This window comes from Alosa sapidissima, chromosome 10 (genome assembly GCF_018492685.1).
Source record: "Alosa sapidissima isolate fAloSap1 chromosome 10, fAloSap1.pri, whole genome shotgun sequence".
NCBI lineage: Eukaryota > Metazoa > Chordata > Actinopteri > Clupeiformes > Clupeidae > Alosa > Alosa sapidissima.
Genome location: NC_055966.1, coordinates 32101277 through 32113861, shown reverse-complemented (window position 1 = coordinate 32113861; position 12585 = coordinate 32101277). Strand labels below are relative to the sequence as shown.

Here is a 12585-nt window from a genome sequence, read left to right as displayed (position 1 = left end):
CAGTGTCAAGTACGTACGGGCAAATAGGATGTGCACTGATCCATTCACTATCTGGCAGAACAATACTATTCCTCAGGTGTGTGTGTGCGTGCGAGTGAGTGAGAGAGAAAAAGTCTCTGGTGCAAGGAAATTGACATAGAAGTCTGGATAAACTACGATGGGGGAAAGTAAATGCACACTGGCTGTGTCTTCCCTAACGTTTCATTAACTGTAAACATAAAAATGTTCACCTTCTGGCTAAGGTGGGGAGCAGTGAATTGCACTTGTGAAAACCTTCCAACAGCCTCCAGAAAGGAGATACCTGACAGCCAATGTTCAGTAAAGTCACACACTGTGGCGGGCTGGAATGTATTGATGCGTTCTCACAGTTCCCCCGGGCGCGTCACCTGTTCACTTTATCTCGACCCCACCCGCAGACCCGAGGCGTGATGACAATCGTTGGTTTGGTAATGCCTTGGTACAGCCTTGATTGGCTGTACACAGTGTTCTTCGTGGCTGTACTGAACAGGTTCTTCAGTGAGCAGAATACGGCAAACATAGTCCTGGTTTCCTTGATTAAAATACAATGATCTATAGGACACATTTCAGAAGAACAAGTGTGTGTTCCAATTGGAAGTAATCATGGAGCCGAAAAAAGATTGGGGCTCTTTTTTTCAACCCAAACCAGTGGGCAAAATGAGGAGACGACTACTGGGTATGCAATGTCTGTCTCTTCAGGAGACCAGCGCCCCCCTTGACCTCAGCCACAGCGAGAGCGCTCGACTAGCTACTGACGCATTGTTGAATGGAGGTCTGGGTGCCTATAAGGAGGTCCTAGCCAAAGATGGAGAAGTCGACTTCTTGTCTAGACGGGAGAAAAACTACATCCTAGGAAATGTCTCAGACACGGGCATCTCAAAGGACGGTGAAGATCATAGTCATGGACCGGAGACAGACTCTGACTCGAGCCAGACATATTTACCGTCAGCCACAGAAGGGTCCCCACCAGAATTGGACCATGGCTGGCCATCGGAAGACTCGATTGATCACCTGCAGGGGATCCCCGCTGTTGATGTGCACTTCCAAACCAACGGGTCAAGCATGAAAGATATGTTGCGTCAGTTTATTAACGAAGCCACCAAGGTAAGTTGCAATATTCTCATCTCACCACACCAAACCTCTCAACTACACACAGATATTCAAATCTAAGACTAGTTGATAATCTCTGCGTCCAGGTTCTAGCCATAGTCATGGACACCTTCAGTGACATAGAGATTTTCTGTGACATACTGGAAGCGATGCGGAAACGCAATGTTTCCGTCTACCTACTGCTAGACCATCTGAACCTACCCATTTTTCTGGAGATGTGCAACAATCTACAGATCAACGCCTCTCATATCCCAGTGAGTTGCCTGTCCATTTAAAGCAAAAACAATTCATTTATTTAATATTTAGTGCATGAAAATGTCTCACCCCTGATTCACCAGTTAATATCACAGCATTAAATATATAGGCTAATATTGGCATATTAATATGAGAGAGATGTGGCTATTCAATTCAATTTCTAAAGTTAAGAATGGCTGACAAGTACACTTTGTCCTGCAGAAGATGTCTGTACGTAGTGTCCCGGGGCAGACTTACTGTGCCAAGTCTGGGAAAAAATTCAAAGGACAGATTCAAGAAAAGTTCATCATTGCTGACTGCACACAGGTGCTTTTTGGATCATACAGGTACCAATGAAACTGCCAATCATCATTGTCCTTTAGATCAAGTCTGTGGCCATGGAGTCAACATTTTGGGGAATAGTTGATTATATTGATTGATTGTATGATTACATTTATTAATGATTATTTTACTTCAGACTGTGGTGTATGGTTCATTATACCAACATATTATGGGGGAACATATTGAGAATAATTGAATATAGAGGAGCATGTTTCCCCCACAGCATTATTATCACGGTCTTGCCTTATATGCTGCATTCCAGAGTCCAGACAACTCGGACTCGGACTTCAGTTCCGACTTAAGTCAGGTTAGATAGTCTTGCTCCCGAGTTTATAAGTGGGAACAAGAGAGAGAGAGACGCGTTTCATTGTACTTTTTCCTCCATAGGTGGTCAGAATTCTTGACCTCCGAGTTTCTCTGGAATGAAATTGGGAGAATCGAACTAGTAAATACCAGACTTCCGACTTTTCTGGAATGCAGCATTAGAATACTATATTGATTATCACACGGGCTGTGTTATTAATCACAGATGATTTGTTCCCTCACTGGTGCTCCTCTTCAGCTTCACCTGGCTGTCCTGGCGGGTGCACCGAAGTCTGGCCATGCTCTTTAAGGGCAGTGGGGTCAAGCCGTTCGACTTGGAGTTCCGTCGTCTCTACGCTGCCTCTCTGCCAGTGAAAGAGCTCCCTGCAGCCGAAGTCCTCAACAGCCTCTCTTTGTACATGGACACCAAGTGTTTAAATAGCCAGCCATCCACGATAAGCTCCTCTGACTCCGCGAGCACAGAACTAGAAGCAGCTGTCCAGGGTACAGCCGTAACCAGGCAATGCCTCAGCAGTGAAGTCCTAAAAGACCCAAGACTGCCCAGCCCTGAAGGCCAGCCCATCTTCACTGTAGCACAGTCTAGATATCAGACAGTGTTGCCCGCCCCAAGCAAAGCACTGCCCCCAGGGCCTCTGGTTGGACCGGGCCTGAGGCATAAGTGGGGCCCCAGTCCTGGCCCTGCTACTGTTCTGCCGCCGAGGCTCCAGTGGCTGCTCACTCAGCGCCACTCATCCTTCCCCAAGGATCATGGTGTATCAGCGCTGCCATGGCGACCTGCCGTCGTCAACAACAACAACAACAACAAACACAGTCGCCTCTTTCCACAGACAGCAGGCTGGGCTACAACACAAAGATGACCTGTGCATGAGGCAATGACACTTCATTACGAAATGTAGTGCTCAAGATCATTCTATACATTTCGTATTATTGTATTACAATATCTTTTCTGCATTAGTCACTTAGTTAATGATGGATATGAATTGTTATTGCTTAAATGTAAAAACCGCACAAGACATTTGGTAGATTCTTTATTACAGAACGTGAAAAAATTAAAATTTACAATAATTTATGATATGGCTGAAAACATTTTTTTTTAAAAATACAATCCAAACGCACCATTCATGAATATGTATTTGCACAATCTCAACACATGAGGTTTTGCTGAGACATACAAACATGAAATATGTATGTAATTGTATATGTGTAAAGTACCAATGTCAATACATTCGGTTGCCTCCCAATGAGGACACCCGGTCACCTGACCTCTTGTGTAGACTCTTCTGCATTGACTTGCTCCTCTGCGTTCTCTAGCAAACCTGCATACACCAGTTTGTCCCACCATCTCTCCTCAAAGTCCTTAACGCCGAGACCAATCAGACTTTCACCATCCTGGTTCTCTTCCCTCATTTTCTCTGGGTTTAGGTCTTCTGACAACACCTGCAACAAAGTAATTGATATTTTTCTAGTCTGTGTGATTAAAAACAGTGACATGCTGTAAAGTTGCTAATACTATAAATGGGGCAACTTTTTCAGCAATGTTGCTGGGCAACCACATAACCTGTTCCATGTTTGACTGGATGATTATGACAATGTACCTACTGATGATTAAAACATTTCAGAAAAACAAAATATGCCCCAATATAAATGGGAACGTGTTAGAACCACAATAATCAGGAACAGAAAGTTGCCTTGTGCATCATTTTAAAACAGGTGACAAGCGACTGTATGACAAGTTTGACATTCTAATGAGTGTGGCGCTTTTGACGTTCGATTCCATTCCACTGTTTCCAACACAACCCCACAGACTACCACTGACCCCGTTCACGATCATGATTCAGTTCTAGTTTTGTCTGCACTGCTCAATAAAATTCATTGTTTATCGAATGCTTATCATTTAAACATTTCTGCACTGCTGTACAAGGGAAATTGACAGAAAGCGGCAGCGCACTCATGTTGGCACCTATACCCAGAGCAATTTACTCCCAGGTTTTCTTTTAGCAAATACTGCCTGACCTCGGCTATGAGCTGGACCGTGCTCTCCGAGGGCTGCAGCCGCTGCAAGGCCTCGTCTGCCTCCAGAACCACTCGCTCGCTGGTCTGCAGCACGAAAGATGACTGCTGGATCCGCAGAATGGCAACCAGGAGCCTGTGGGAGCATAACCATATATTACTCCTGTCCTCTGGCCGCAACGGTCCATTCACAAATACAGACAAAAAAATAAAAAATAATATGAAATCAAATAAATACAAACATACATTTCACAAGGCTGTCTAAGGTAAAGCAGCTATTAGGAGCATCAAAGAAGCACAATCACCTTGTTCGAATAAAGCCCATGCAGGCCTTTAGCCAGAGCTCCTTCTCCTCTCTCTGAGGGTCCGTGGGCACTCCCCCCTCCTCCAGCCTCAAAGGCCCAGTGACTGGGCTCGGTGAAGGGGTGGCGTGAGCGGTGTTCAGTAGAGTGTGGCAGACGGAGGCCAGCTTGTGCCAGTGCCAGGGGTTGAAAGGATGCAGGGAGCAGAGCTGCTGCAGGGCCACGACAGCAGACCGGGCATCACCGAAACGCTCCGAGATACTCAGTTCCATTTGTAGGACGCAGGTGAGGTGGCAGGTGTTTGATGCCTCTTTCCTCTATAAGTTAGTCAAAAAAACAGCATCATGTTTGTTCCGTCATCCATACAAAATACTTTATAACCTTCTGTGAGTGTTTGATTCCACAGGTATTTACACAGAAAAACAAAGCAAATAAAAAACATGCATTCTGCATACTCTGGTCCAGCACAGTTTACTAGCAAACCTGGAACATTTGGCTAATTTTGTCCCCGTAGTGTTTCAACTCCACTTGTCCCGTGCAGTTGCATGGGAGACTAGCCACATAATCTAGAGCTCTGATTTTGTCAGTGTAAGTGTACAGCAGGCTGATTTGAGGAACAGTAGTCCCTACCAACCAAAACACAGTGCCTTCCCCTCTGGCCGAGTGTAACAAGATCATAATGAACAAAAGTAAACAAAATATTGCTGGTGCAAGAGAATAGGTTATCATGCCCACTTACAAGTTTTTCCGTTATTTCCTGAGCTTGCTCTCGTCTGTCAAGTTGATAACTGCAACGCGCAATACCCTCAAGTACATCCCGCCTGATGGACATATTCCCATCAGGGACAAATGACAGGCACGTTGTGTAGTCACCTAAGGCTGCCTGGGTACAATATATTGAGAAACAACAAAAATTGTCACATTTAATATGCTTTATTAAAATCTGTACAAACAAATAAAAAAATGACATCTCGCTCGCGGATGGGCATCTAGCCCGGTGCTTGCCTGGTACTGTTTCCGTCTGTATGCCAGGTCGGCCCGAAATTTGTAGACTTTCTGTTTCTCCAACATATCCTCTGTATCGGCATCTTCACAGAACCACTTAATTGGAAGAGAAGGTCATTTTACTGCACTGTATTTTCCTTGAGGTAATACAATCGCTGGCAACACATTAATCAGCTATCGTAGGCTACATCTAACAAAACTTACCTGAGCTTCACAGAACTTAGCGTTGTAAGTTGGGAGAACTGTCGACACCCTGTTTCTTGATTCCTCAAACACGGAATCATCAAAGGTGCTGCCCAAAATCTCCATGTATAAACGGTGACATTAACTCATTAAAAAACTGGTCTTATGAAGTACATTCAAAACGACCAAGTTCATCATGTTCACCCTGCTCCGTGTACACGGCAGTGCCGCTGCCGCATGCTATGTTCAACCTAAATTAATCCGTGTGGAAACATGTCAGCGAAAAAAGGTTCCTACTCTTGAACTGGTCCACCTCTGTAAATAAGGCCATAGTCTGCTTCTAAACATTTAAATCAATCTGCACAATGAAGACAAATACTTTTTTCATTCAAATTTATTTGTTTGATCCTCAAACAAGTATAAAATATATATTTTTGTCTAAATCAAGCCACAGCCTAGAAGGACAATTCAATTTAAATTAATAACATTGCACAAGGCCTATGGCTCAGGGGAATAAAGCTTTTGACACTGACAGCAGAGGTGCCTACAGAATATCCATCCAGGCTCATTCAAATCAATGACAGTGAAACCAGTAACACTTCAGTGATAGCTTCAGGTTCTCTGTAACTTTGCTGAGCTGTCTGAACTAAAATGCAATGAGGCATTAGATTCCACACTGATAACTGTTAACAAGTACATTACTAGTCTTAAGTCTAGTACCAATGTGGTCAGTGTGAAATGACTGTTGAAAAGCTAACAGGTACATTTCATTAAAACCCACCAATTTTTTCTGCACTGACACACACATTACTAAAATAAAGTGTTTCTAGAAGCAACTAATGATCAAACTAGAGAACAAGCTTGCGAAACCAGAGAACTTCTAGGTTGAGAAATAGGACACAAAGGGTTAAAATTATTATTGACTATGTTATGACCGTACTTACCACCACACACACTCATTACCTCAACTGCACAATATGGTAGTATGGTTAAAGGGAAATCTACATTGCACTCAGAGGCTAAACTAAAAACTGAAATGATTTAAAACCAGTTCAACTTCGCGGCTGAATCTACATCAATTCATCTTTTGAAAAGGTGCAAAGTAGCCAGTCTGCACGGATTATGTCCAATCATCCACAGCATACCGTAAAACTAATTGAGTAAATTCAAGGTGGATTTTATCATCATAAATATAAACATATATAAAACTATTAAAAACTACTTGTAAAATTTGGGAGCATAAAAGACTGTATGTACAAAATGAGCAAACCTTTATCCTGTGACTAACTAAAAGTTATTGCATGCTGTACTTGGGATCAGTGTTTCCAATTTCTAGTAATGCCAATACTAGTAATGTTTTTCATGCACATAAAACGGAAATCAAAGGTCTATACCATGCTGCATGGTAAAGAGGTTTTACTCTATCACTTTTAGGTAATAAATCCCAGTAAAACTCTACTGTGATGCACGTAAACGTGTCTTCAAGGCAATTATATTGATTTTCTGGATGAAAACTTCTTAATTATGTAGTTGAAACAATCTTCCTAACAGATATTTTAACTGGTTTTGCAGGATTATTTTCATCTAGTTGAATAGATCAATACCATTAGAACACACACGCAGAAACACACATAAAAGTAGATCTTGGGTGTGGCTTTCGAAGACAAGAGAAGGAAGGGAAACTAGAAGACGAAGAGGAGGAGGAGAAGAGATAAGGGTTGTACAAAAGACGAAGAGGAGGAGGAGAAGAGATAAGGGTTGTACAGCCCTGCATACTACTTTGCGCAAAACAATAAAAGGCGACATGCAATTTAGACACAAATTAGAAAAGACTGGCTTTGAAACAGTCCAGTTGAAAAAAAAAATATTAGAGTCCACAAGTCGGCTCCACTCCCCCTTACACACAGGCACTAGGCAAGTACTGTTTTACATGATTATCGTAATAAAAAAAACCACAAAGACACAGGGCAATTAAGAAGATTAAAAATACCATCCACATAGTGCAGGTCTGATAGACTACAAGCAGCTATAGCCACAGCTCTTCATTGGTTGTTTGTTGGTTGTGCTGTTTCACTTTACAGATCATTGTCAGTATATGGTGGGGTAAGGGTATATGTGGTCATCTCCTCTTAGCCACTCAACAGCTACATAGGGCACCAGAGGCAAAATGTGTGTTTTTTTTCTTTTCTTGATACATCATTTTATGTTAATGTTTGGTCTCTCAAAACCATCAGATGGCTGTTGAGAATTAAAGGTGGCTAGTCAAGTGTCTTTCTTTTTAAAACCACTATTAAATAACACAAGTGGTTGACAAAGTGCCTAATTATGTGTCGACCTCCCAGCACCTCTGGAGATCACACAAACCATGCATACTCCCCTGGTGGACACCTCTTGTAACAGCAACAGCAGAGGGGACCAGAACATTCAACAGAGTAGCTTTGGCACCACAGGTCCTCCTTGCAAATAAGCAATAAACAAACCCTTTACAGTAAATCCTTCCCCTCATGCCTCTTTTCAGTACATAAGCAACGCTGTTCTTCAGGGGGATTCAAAATACACTTAGTAATTATAATTTAATTACGTGTGTGAGAAATGTGCTGATTCTGCTTTATCAGATACTCTAATTGGATAGAATTCTTCATGTTGTTGAAATACTGCTACTCCGGTTAGAGTGGATTTTTGACCATCAGTGTCCATTTCGGTTATATTTCTTTTTTGCTCAAATTTTTGTCATTAACTTCAAAGCGCAAATACTAACACAGGCCTAAAATGCTTGAATGATTAGGTGTGTAAGGTGTGTAAGGTGCAAGGTGTGAATGGGTGGCAGGTAAAAGTGGGAGTCTCAGTCAGGCAGTGCTTCTCAAATCACACTGACAGTATACTGAACTTAAACATGTGCTGTATCCTTCGACAACCAACCGCCAATTGAGCCCTTTCACTGCTCCTCGGAAGCCGACTCCGTTTTTCTGATGCTCTGTGGAGGCTTCCAGGTTTCACTGTCGTCAGTGTCGTCATCGTCGTCTTCCTCGCCCGCCTCACCTTCCTCACCCCCCTCCCCCTCCCCCTCCCCACCACCGGCAGCGGTGCTCTCGGCTTCTTCGGCAGTCGTCTCGTTTTCCCCTTGCGACTCCTCCTCTTCCTCCTCCTCCTCCTCGGGCTCGTCCACACCTCCTGCTTCGGCGAAGGGATCCACACCCGCATCCACTTTCCGTCGGATCTCGGTGAACCACTCCCGGACCTGCTCGTAACTCATGTTCGACTTGGCCACCAGCTCGTCCAGGTCCTGCTCATTGAGGAACTTGTGCTTTAGGTAGTACTCTTTGAGCATGTCTTTGCCGGACTTGAACTTGATTGGAGGGGGCTTCTCGGGGTCGACGCTCTTCTTGGGCTTCCGGCTGCGGGACCGACCCCAGCCCCGATTCCGCACTCTCCTCTTCCTGCTCTTGTTCCCGTTCATGCCCTCAACGTTTCCGTTCAGGTAGTAAAAATACCACTTGAGATTCCCGTTTTTCCAGGCGTAGCGGGTGTCCCCGAACCAGTTGACTATGTACGACCTCGGCAAACCGCTCTCCTCGGCCAGTTTGTCGTACTCTTCGGTGGTCGGCCACTGCGTGCGCACAAAGGCACTCTTCAGAACGTGCAACTGCTCGGGGGTTTTCTTTGTGACTTTGTCTTTGCTGGAACGTCTCGCTCCCGGGGGAGTCTGGCTCCCCTTCCGGGACTCTCCCTCGGACTTATCCGCTTTCGGGTCGGTCTGGTCTGCTGCTGCTGCTGCTGCTGCTGCTACCACCGATGGGGATTTCCGCTTCTCGGTGAACCAGGCGTCAATCTCTCGCCTGGTCAGTTTCGTTTCTGCCCTTAGTCTATTGAGCTCATCGTCCGTGGGCGTGTCACATTTCTGATAGCTCTCCTCCAAAACCACTAGCTGCTCAGGAGTCTTCTCTTTGAACTTCTGCAGCGTGAAATCAGGGAAAGGGTTCCAGGTCTTTGCACGTGTCTCCTTCTCCTTGACGGGTGAGGGGATGGGGGACTGAGGTGTCTCATCACTGGAATCAATGACGATGGGACCACTGTTGCTGTTAGACCGAGTGTTCTCATGGAAAACTATGACATGACTGTTTTTGGAGTTACGCTGGTTGTAGCGCGTGTCACTGAACCACTTCTTGATTTCGCCCTTAGTCAGGTTGGTGAGTTTCATCAAGCGAGCGATCTCTGCATCGCTGGCAAACTGGTTCTTTAGGTAACTGGCCTTTAGCTCGGCCAGCTGCTCCTTGGACTTCTTAGGCCTCATGCCAAAGTGGTCTGCGCTGAGGGCCGAGTTCTCCTGTGGGGTAAGGGATGGGGGCTGGACAGTGGTAGCTCTCTTGGTCTCGCTCACTGCAGGGCTGGCCTGGCAGCTGATGACCTTGGGGGCCTGGGCTTGAGTGGGGACCCCTGCCACGGTCAACGTTATAGGGGTGGTGACCGGCAGGCTGTTGGCTGTGCCCATCTGGGTCAAGACCAGACCCGGCTGCCCCACTATCTGGCACGTCTGCAGGATGGACTGCAAGCCGTTGGTGGCCGAGAGGTGATGAGCCGGGATGACCGTGATGGTCTGCGGCACCGTGTGCACCGTGCCGTTGAACTGCTTCCGTCTGGCCTCCTCCACTTCCTCCGGGGTCCAGCTCACGCCGTGTTTCAGTCGCTGGGCCGAGAACCAGATTTTGATCTGCTCCTCGCTGAACTTGGTCTGAGCAGACAGCCCCATGATCTCCGACACGGAGGGATAAGGGAACTTTTTGTAGGTGTTCACCAGGACCGTGTTGGTGTCCATGGCAGAGTTGTAGGTGGGGATGCTGCTCACTGGGATCAGAAGCTGAGCCTGGGCACTCTGCTGAGCCTGCAGGGCGGAGAGCACCTGTGCCAGGCCCGCAGGAAGCACCGTGGCCTGGTTGAGCACCGTCTTCTTGCCGTCGGCAACCAGCGGGCTGGGAATGTTGACGAGGATGTTGGACTTGGTTGGATCCATCGGGATTTGGCTGAGCATCTCAGCAGGTATGGGAGCCACCACGGACGACGTGGTGTCCATGGGCTCGGGGTCGCCGTCGCTGTCCGGCACCGCGTCACCCTCATCCGTGCCTTTCACCGACACCGCAATCCTCTTGGGCTCCGATTTGCTCTTCATCTTCATGATCGGAGTCTTGCTGAGCGAAATGCTGGACACTGATGGGTCTTCGCTGTCCTCCATGTCAGGCTGAGAGAAGCCACCCTCATATGTGAGGTCTGGGGGTGAAGGATCCAAGACACCAGTTTGACTTTGGCGTTTCATGCGGGCAAAGCTGTCCTCACCGGTGTAATGGCGTCCATCATGCTCTGGAATACAATTGCAACATGGTATTTAATAATTAGCGAAATAATTTAATATTAACTGTTGATACTGTTATATATACACTAGTAATATATCAAATATCAAAGAGTTAATACCGCAGACAGCTGAAAACAAGGAAATACATTTAACTATAAATCTGCAGTGCATCCTCTTGACCCCTCCATAAACCTGCATACAAACTGGAAACCACCAAAAAGACTACTGAAATTATGTTATCCAGTGGTATTCACTACAGGCACTCACCTGGCTCCAGGTCAGCTGGTGGGACAGCTCCCTCCGTAGGTCCCGCCTCTGTGATCCCAATCCCGGATCCCTCACTTGCATCCATGGCCTCCATCTCTGGGTCCTGCTCAACCACATCTGACGGCAGGACCATGCATGGGGTCGTAGACTTCCTCCTGCTTGCCATTGGGCTTAGAGCACCAAAAGACAGCTGATTGAAACGTGTGTGTATGTGTGTGAGAAAATGAGTATTTATTGTCCTGTCTGCAAGACAGCTGGCCTCACACGCCAGTGGCTGGTGTGTTTTCAAAATTTCATCTGTATTTCCTGCAAAACAAAAAAGCAAGGTACAATGTAATTTGCAAAACTTAATCTATATTTGGACAAGGAAATGTATTTTTCCTCGTAACGTTTTGTCTATTAATTGTACAACCTCACAATTCTTATTTTGAGTTCGGTGGACAAACAGTGTGACATCTACGTCGATAATGTACATATTCTGTCTGATCTGCTCCAAGACATCACTCTGAAGCACTGATTTTAAACATGTTGACACTATAAGAGTGATCTGGAGAGGTGGGTACATGCACGTTAAAGATCAACTTGTGTTTGATCTCAAATGTCTTGCTAACTGTTGCCGTTACGTATTGTGGGCTAAGTAAAACCAGGCGTGCAGCATTATGCTACATGCATCCAGCTCAGGAAGCATGAACATTCAACAGTGAAGCCCATTATTCTCCGTAATGAATCACCGCAAATACTTTCAAGCGAACACTGGCTAAATGGAAATATGCTCGAATATTTTAGACAGGGTCAGATTTAATTATAACCACTTGAAAAGGATTCATAAACAACTGACAAACGTTTGCCACTGAACTGTGATACTAGCTACCCAACTTACCGGGGCAGCCACAGCCTCAGCCCTTGCAACACAACGGATTCAATGCTGCCTACTGCGACGTGTCTTCCGCTCTTGTCTGCTTGTTGCCTCCCTGCGTTGTTTCAGCGGTCCAGGCTGCAGCAATGAAGCTAGCTCGCTAGCTTGCGGGTTCTCGGAAGCTGTGAAGGCAGTGAACTGAGTCTACTGCTGTCTACACTCGCAGAAAAACACTGTACATGTTTCTGTCTGAAACAGTACACATTTGATTGATCGTTCTCTAAAGCTTGGGTATCAAGCCGGGCGGTGAATGCCTCGCCTAACTCGTTACGACCGCATCATGTACTCGGTGGAGATATTGATAATTTCTGTTCATTTTAATGGCAGTTTTTAATGATCAGGCGTCACCACTGTCAATGTACTACGTCGTTACGTCATTGTCAGGCGACTCCCCGCCGTAACTTAAATGGGTCGTGAAAACATACATTTCAGGTTAGGCTATAAACTGCTTTTAGCGAAACTGTACTACGCAAACTTAACTTCACATCTAAATTAATTGAAACTACATCATAGTAATTTGTGTAATCGTT

At 45.5% G+C, this 12585-nt stretch overlaps 3 protein-coding genes across 3 annotated transcripts; 1 reads left to right on the top strand and 2 right to left on the bottom strand.

The window, feature by feature from the left end:
* Positions 1-47: 47 nt before the first annotated feature.
* On the top strand, positions 48-3134 carry LOC121720209 (protein FAM83A). The gene is made up of 4 exons (XM_042106181.1): positions 48-1122; positions 1215-1382; positions 1585-1709; positions 2267-3134. The coding sequence occupies exons 1-4, from the start codon at positions 622-624 to the stop codon at positions 2883-2885; spliced, it is 1413 nt and encodes a 470-aa protein (XP_041962115.1). The 5' UTR covers positions 48-621; the 3' UTR covers positions 2886-3134.
* Positions 3135-3142: 8 nt separating this feature from the next.
* Positions 3143-5788, bottom strand: zgc:101716 (uncharacterized protein LOC492784 homolog). The gene is made up of 6 exons (XM_042106220.1): positions 5550-5788; positions 5346-5441; positions 5080-5223; positions 4344-4657; positions 4042-4174; positions 3143-3465 (listed from the first exon to the last, which is right to left on the bottom strand). The coding sequence occupies exons 1-6, from the start codon at positions 5652-5654 to the stop codon at positions 3283-3285; spliced, it is 975 nt and encodes a 324-aa protein (XP_041962154.1). The 5' UTR covers positions 5655-5788; the 3' UTR covers positions 3143-3282.
* Positions 5789-5931: 143 nt separating this feature from the next.
* On the bottom strand, positions 5932-12426 carry LOC121720175 (zinc fingers and homeoboxes protein 1-like). The gene is made up of 3 exons (XM_042106105.1): positions 12020-12426; positions 11140-11445; positions 5932-10880 (listed from the first exon to the last, which is right to left on the bottom strand). The coding sequence occupies exons 2-3, from the start codon at positions 11303-11305 to the stop codon at positions 8464-8466; spliced, it is 2583 nt and encodes an 860-aa protein (XP_041962039.1). The 5' UTR covers positions 11306-11445; positions 12020-12426; the 3' UTR covers positions 5932-8463.
* Between the last annotated feature and the right edge of the window lie 159 nt (positions 12427-12585).

Coding starts and splice junctions, on each gene's coding strand:
- LOC121720209 (XM_042106181.1), top strand. CDS start 622: ATGGAGCCGAAAAAAGATTGGGGCTCTTTTTTTCAACCCAAACCAGTG. Junction 1,123..1,214: donor TTATTAACGAAGCCACCAAG/GTAAGTTGCAAT, acceptor CTCTGCGTCCAG/GTTCTAGCCATAGTCATGGA. Junction 1,710..2,266: donor GTGCTTTTTGGATCATACAG/GTACCAATGAAA, acceptor GCTCCTCTTCAG/CTTCACCTGGCTGTCCTGGC.
- zgc:101716 (XM_042106220.1), bottom strand. CDS start 5,654: ATGGAGATTTTGGGCAGCACCTTTGATGATTCCGTGTTTGAGGAATCA. Junction 5,442..5,549: donor CTAAGTTCTGTGAAGCTCAG/GTAAGTTTTGTT, acceptor CTTCCAATTAAG/TGGTTCTGTGAAGATGCCGA. Junction 5,224..5,345: donor ACAGACGGAAACAGTACCAG/GCAAGCACCGGG, acceptor TATTGTACCCAG/GCAGCCTTAGGTGACTACAC.
- LOC121720175 (XM_042106105.1), bottom strand. CDS start 11,305: ATGGCAAGCAGGAGGAAGTCTACGACCCCATGCATGGTCCTGCCGTCA. Junction 10,881..11,139: donor ACCAGCTGACCTGGAGCCAG/GTGAGTGCCTGT, acceptor ATTGTATTCCAG/AGCATGATGGACGCCATTAC.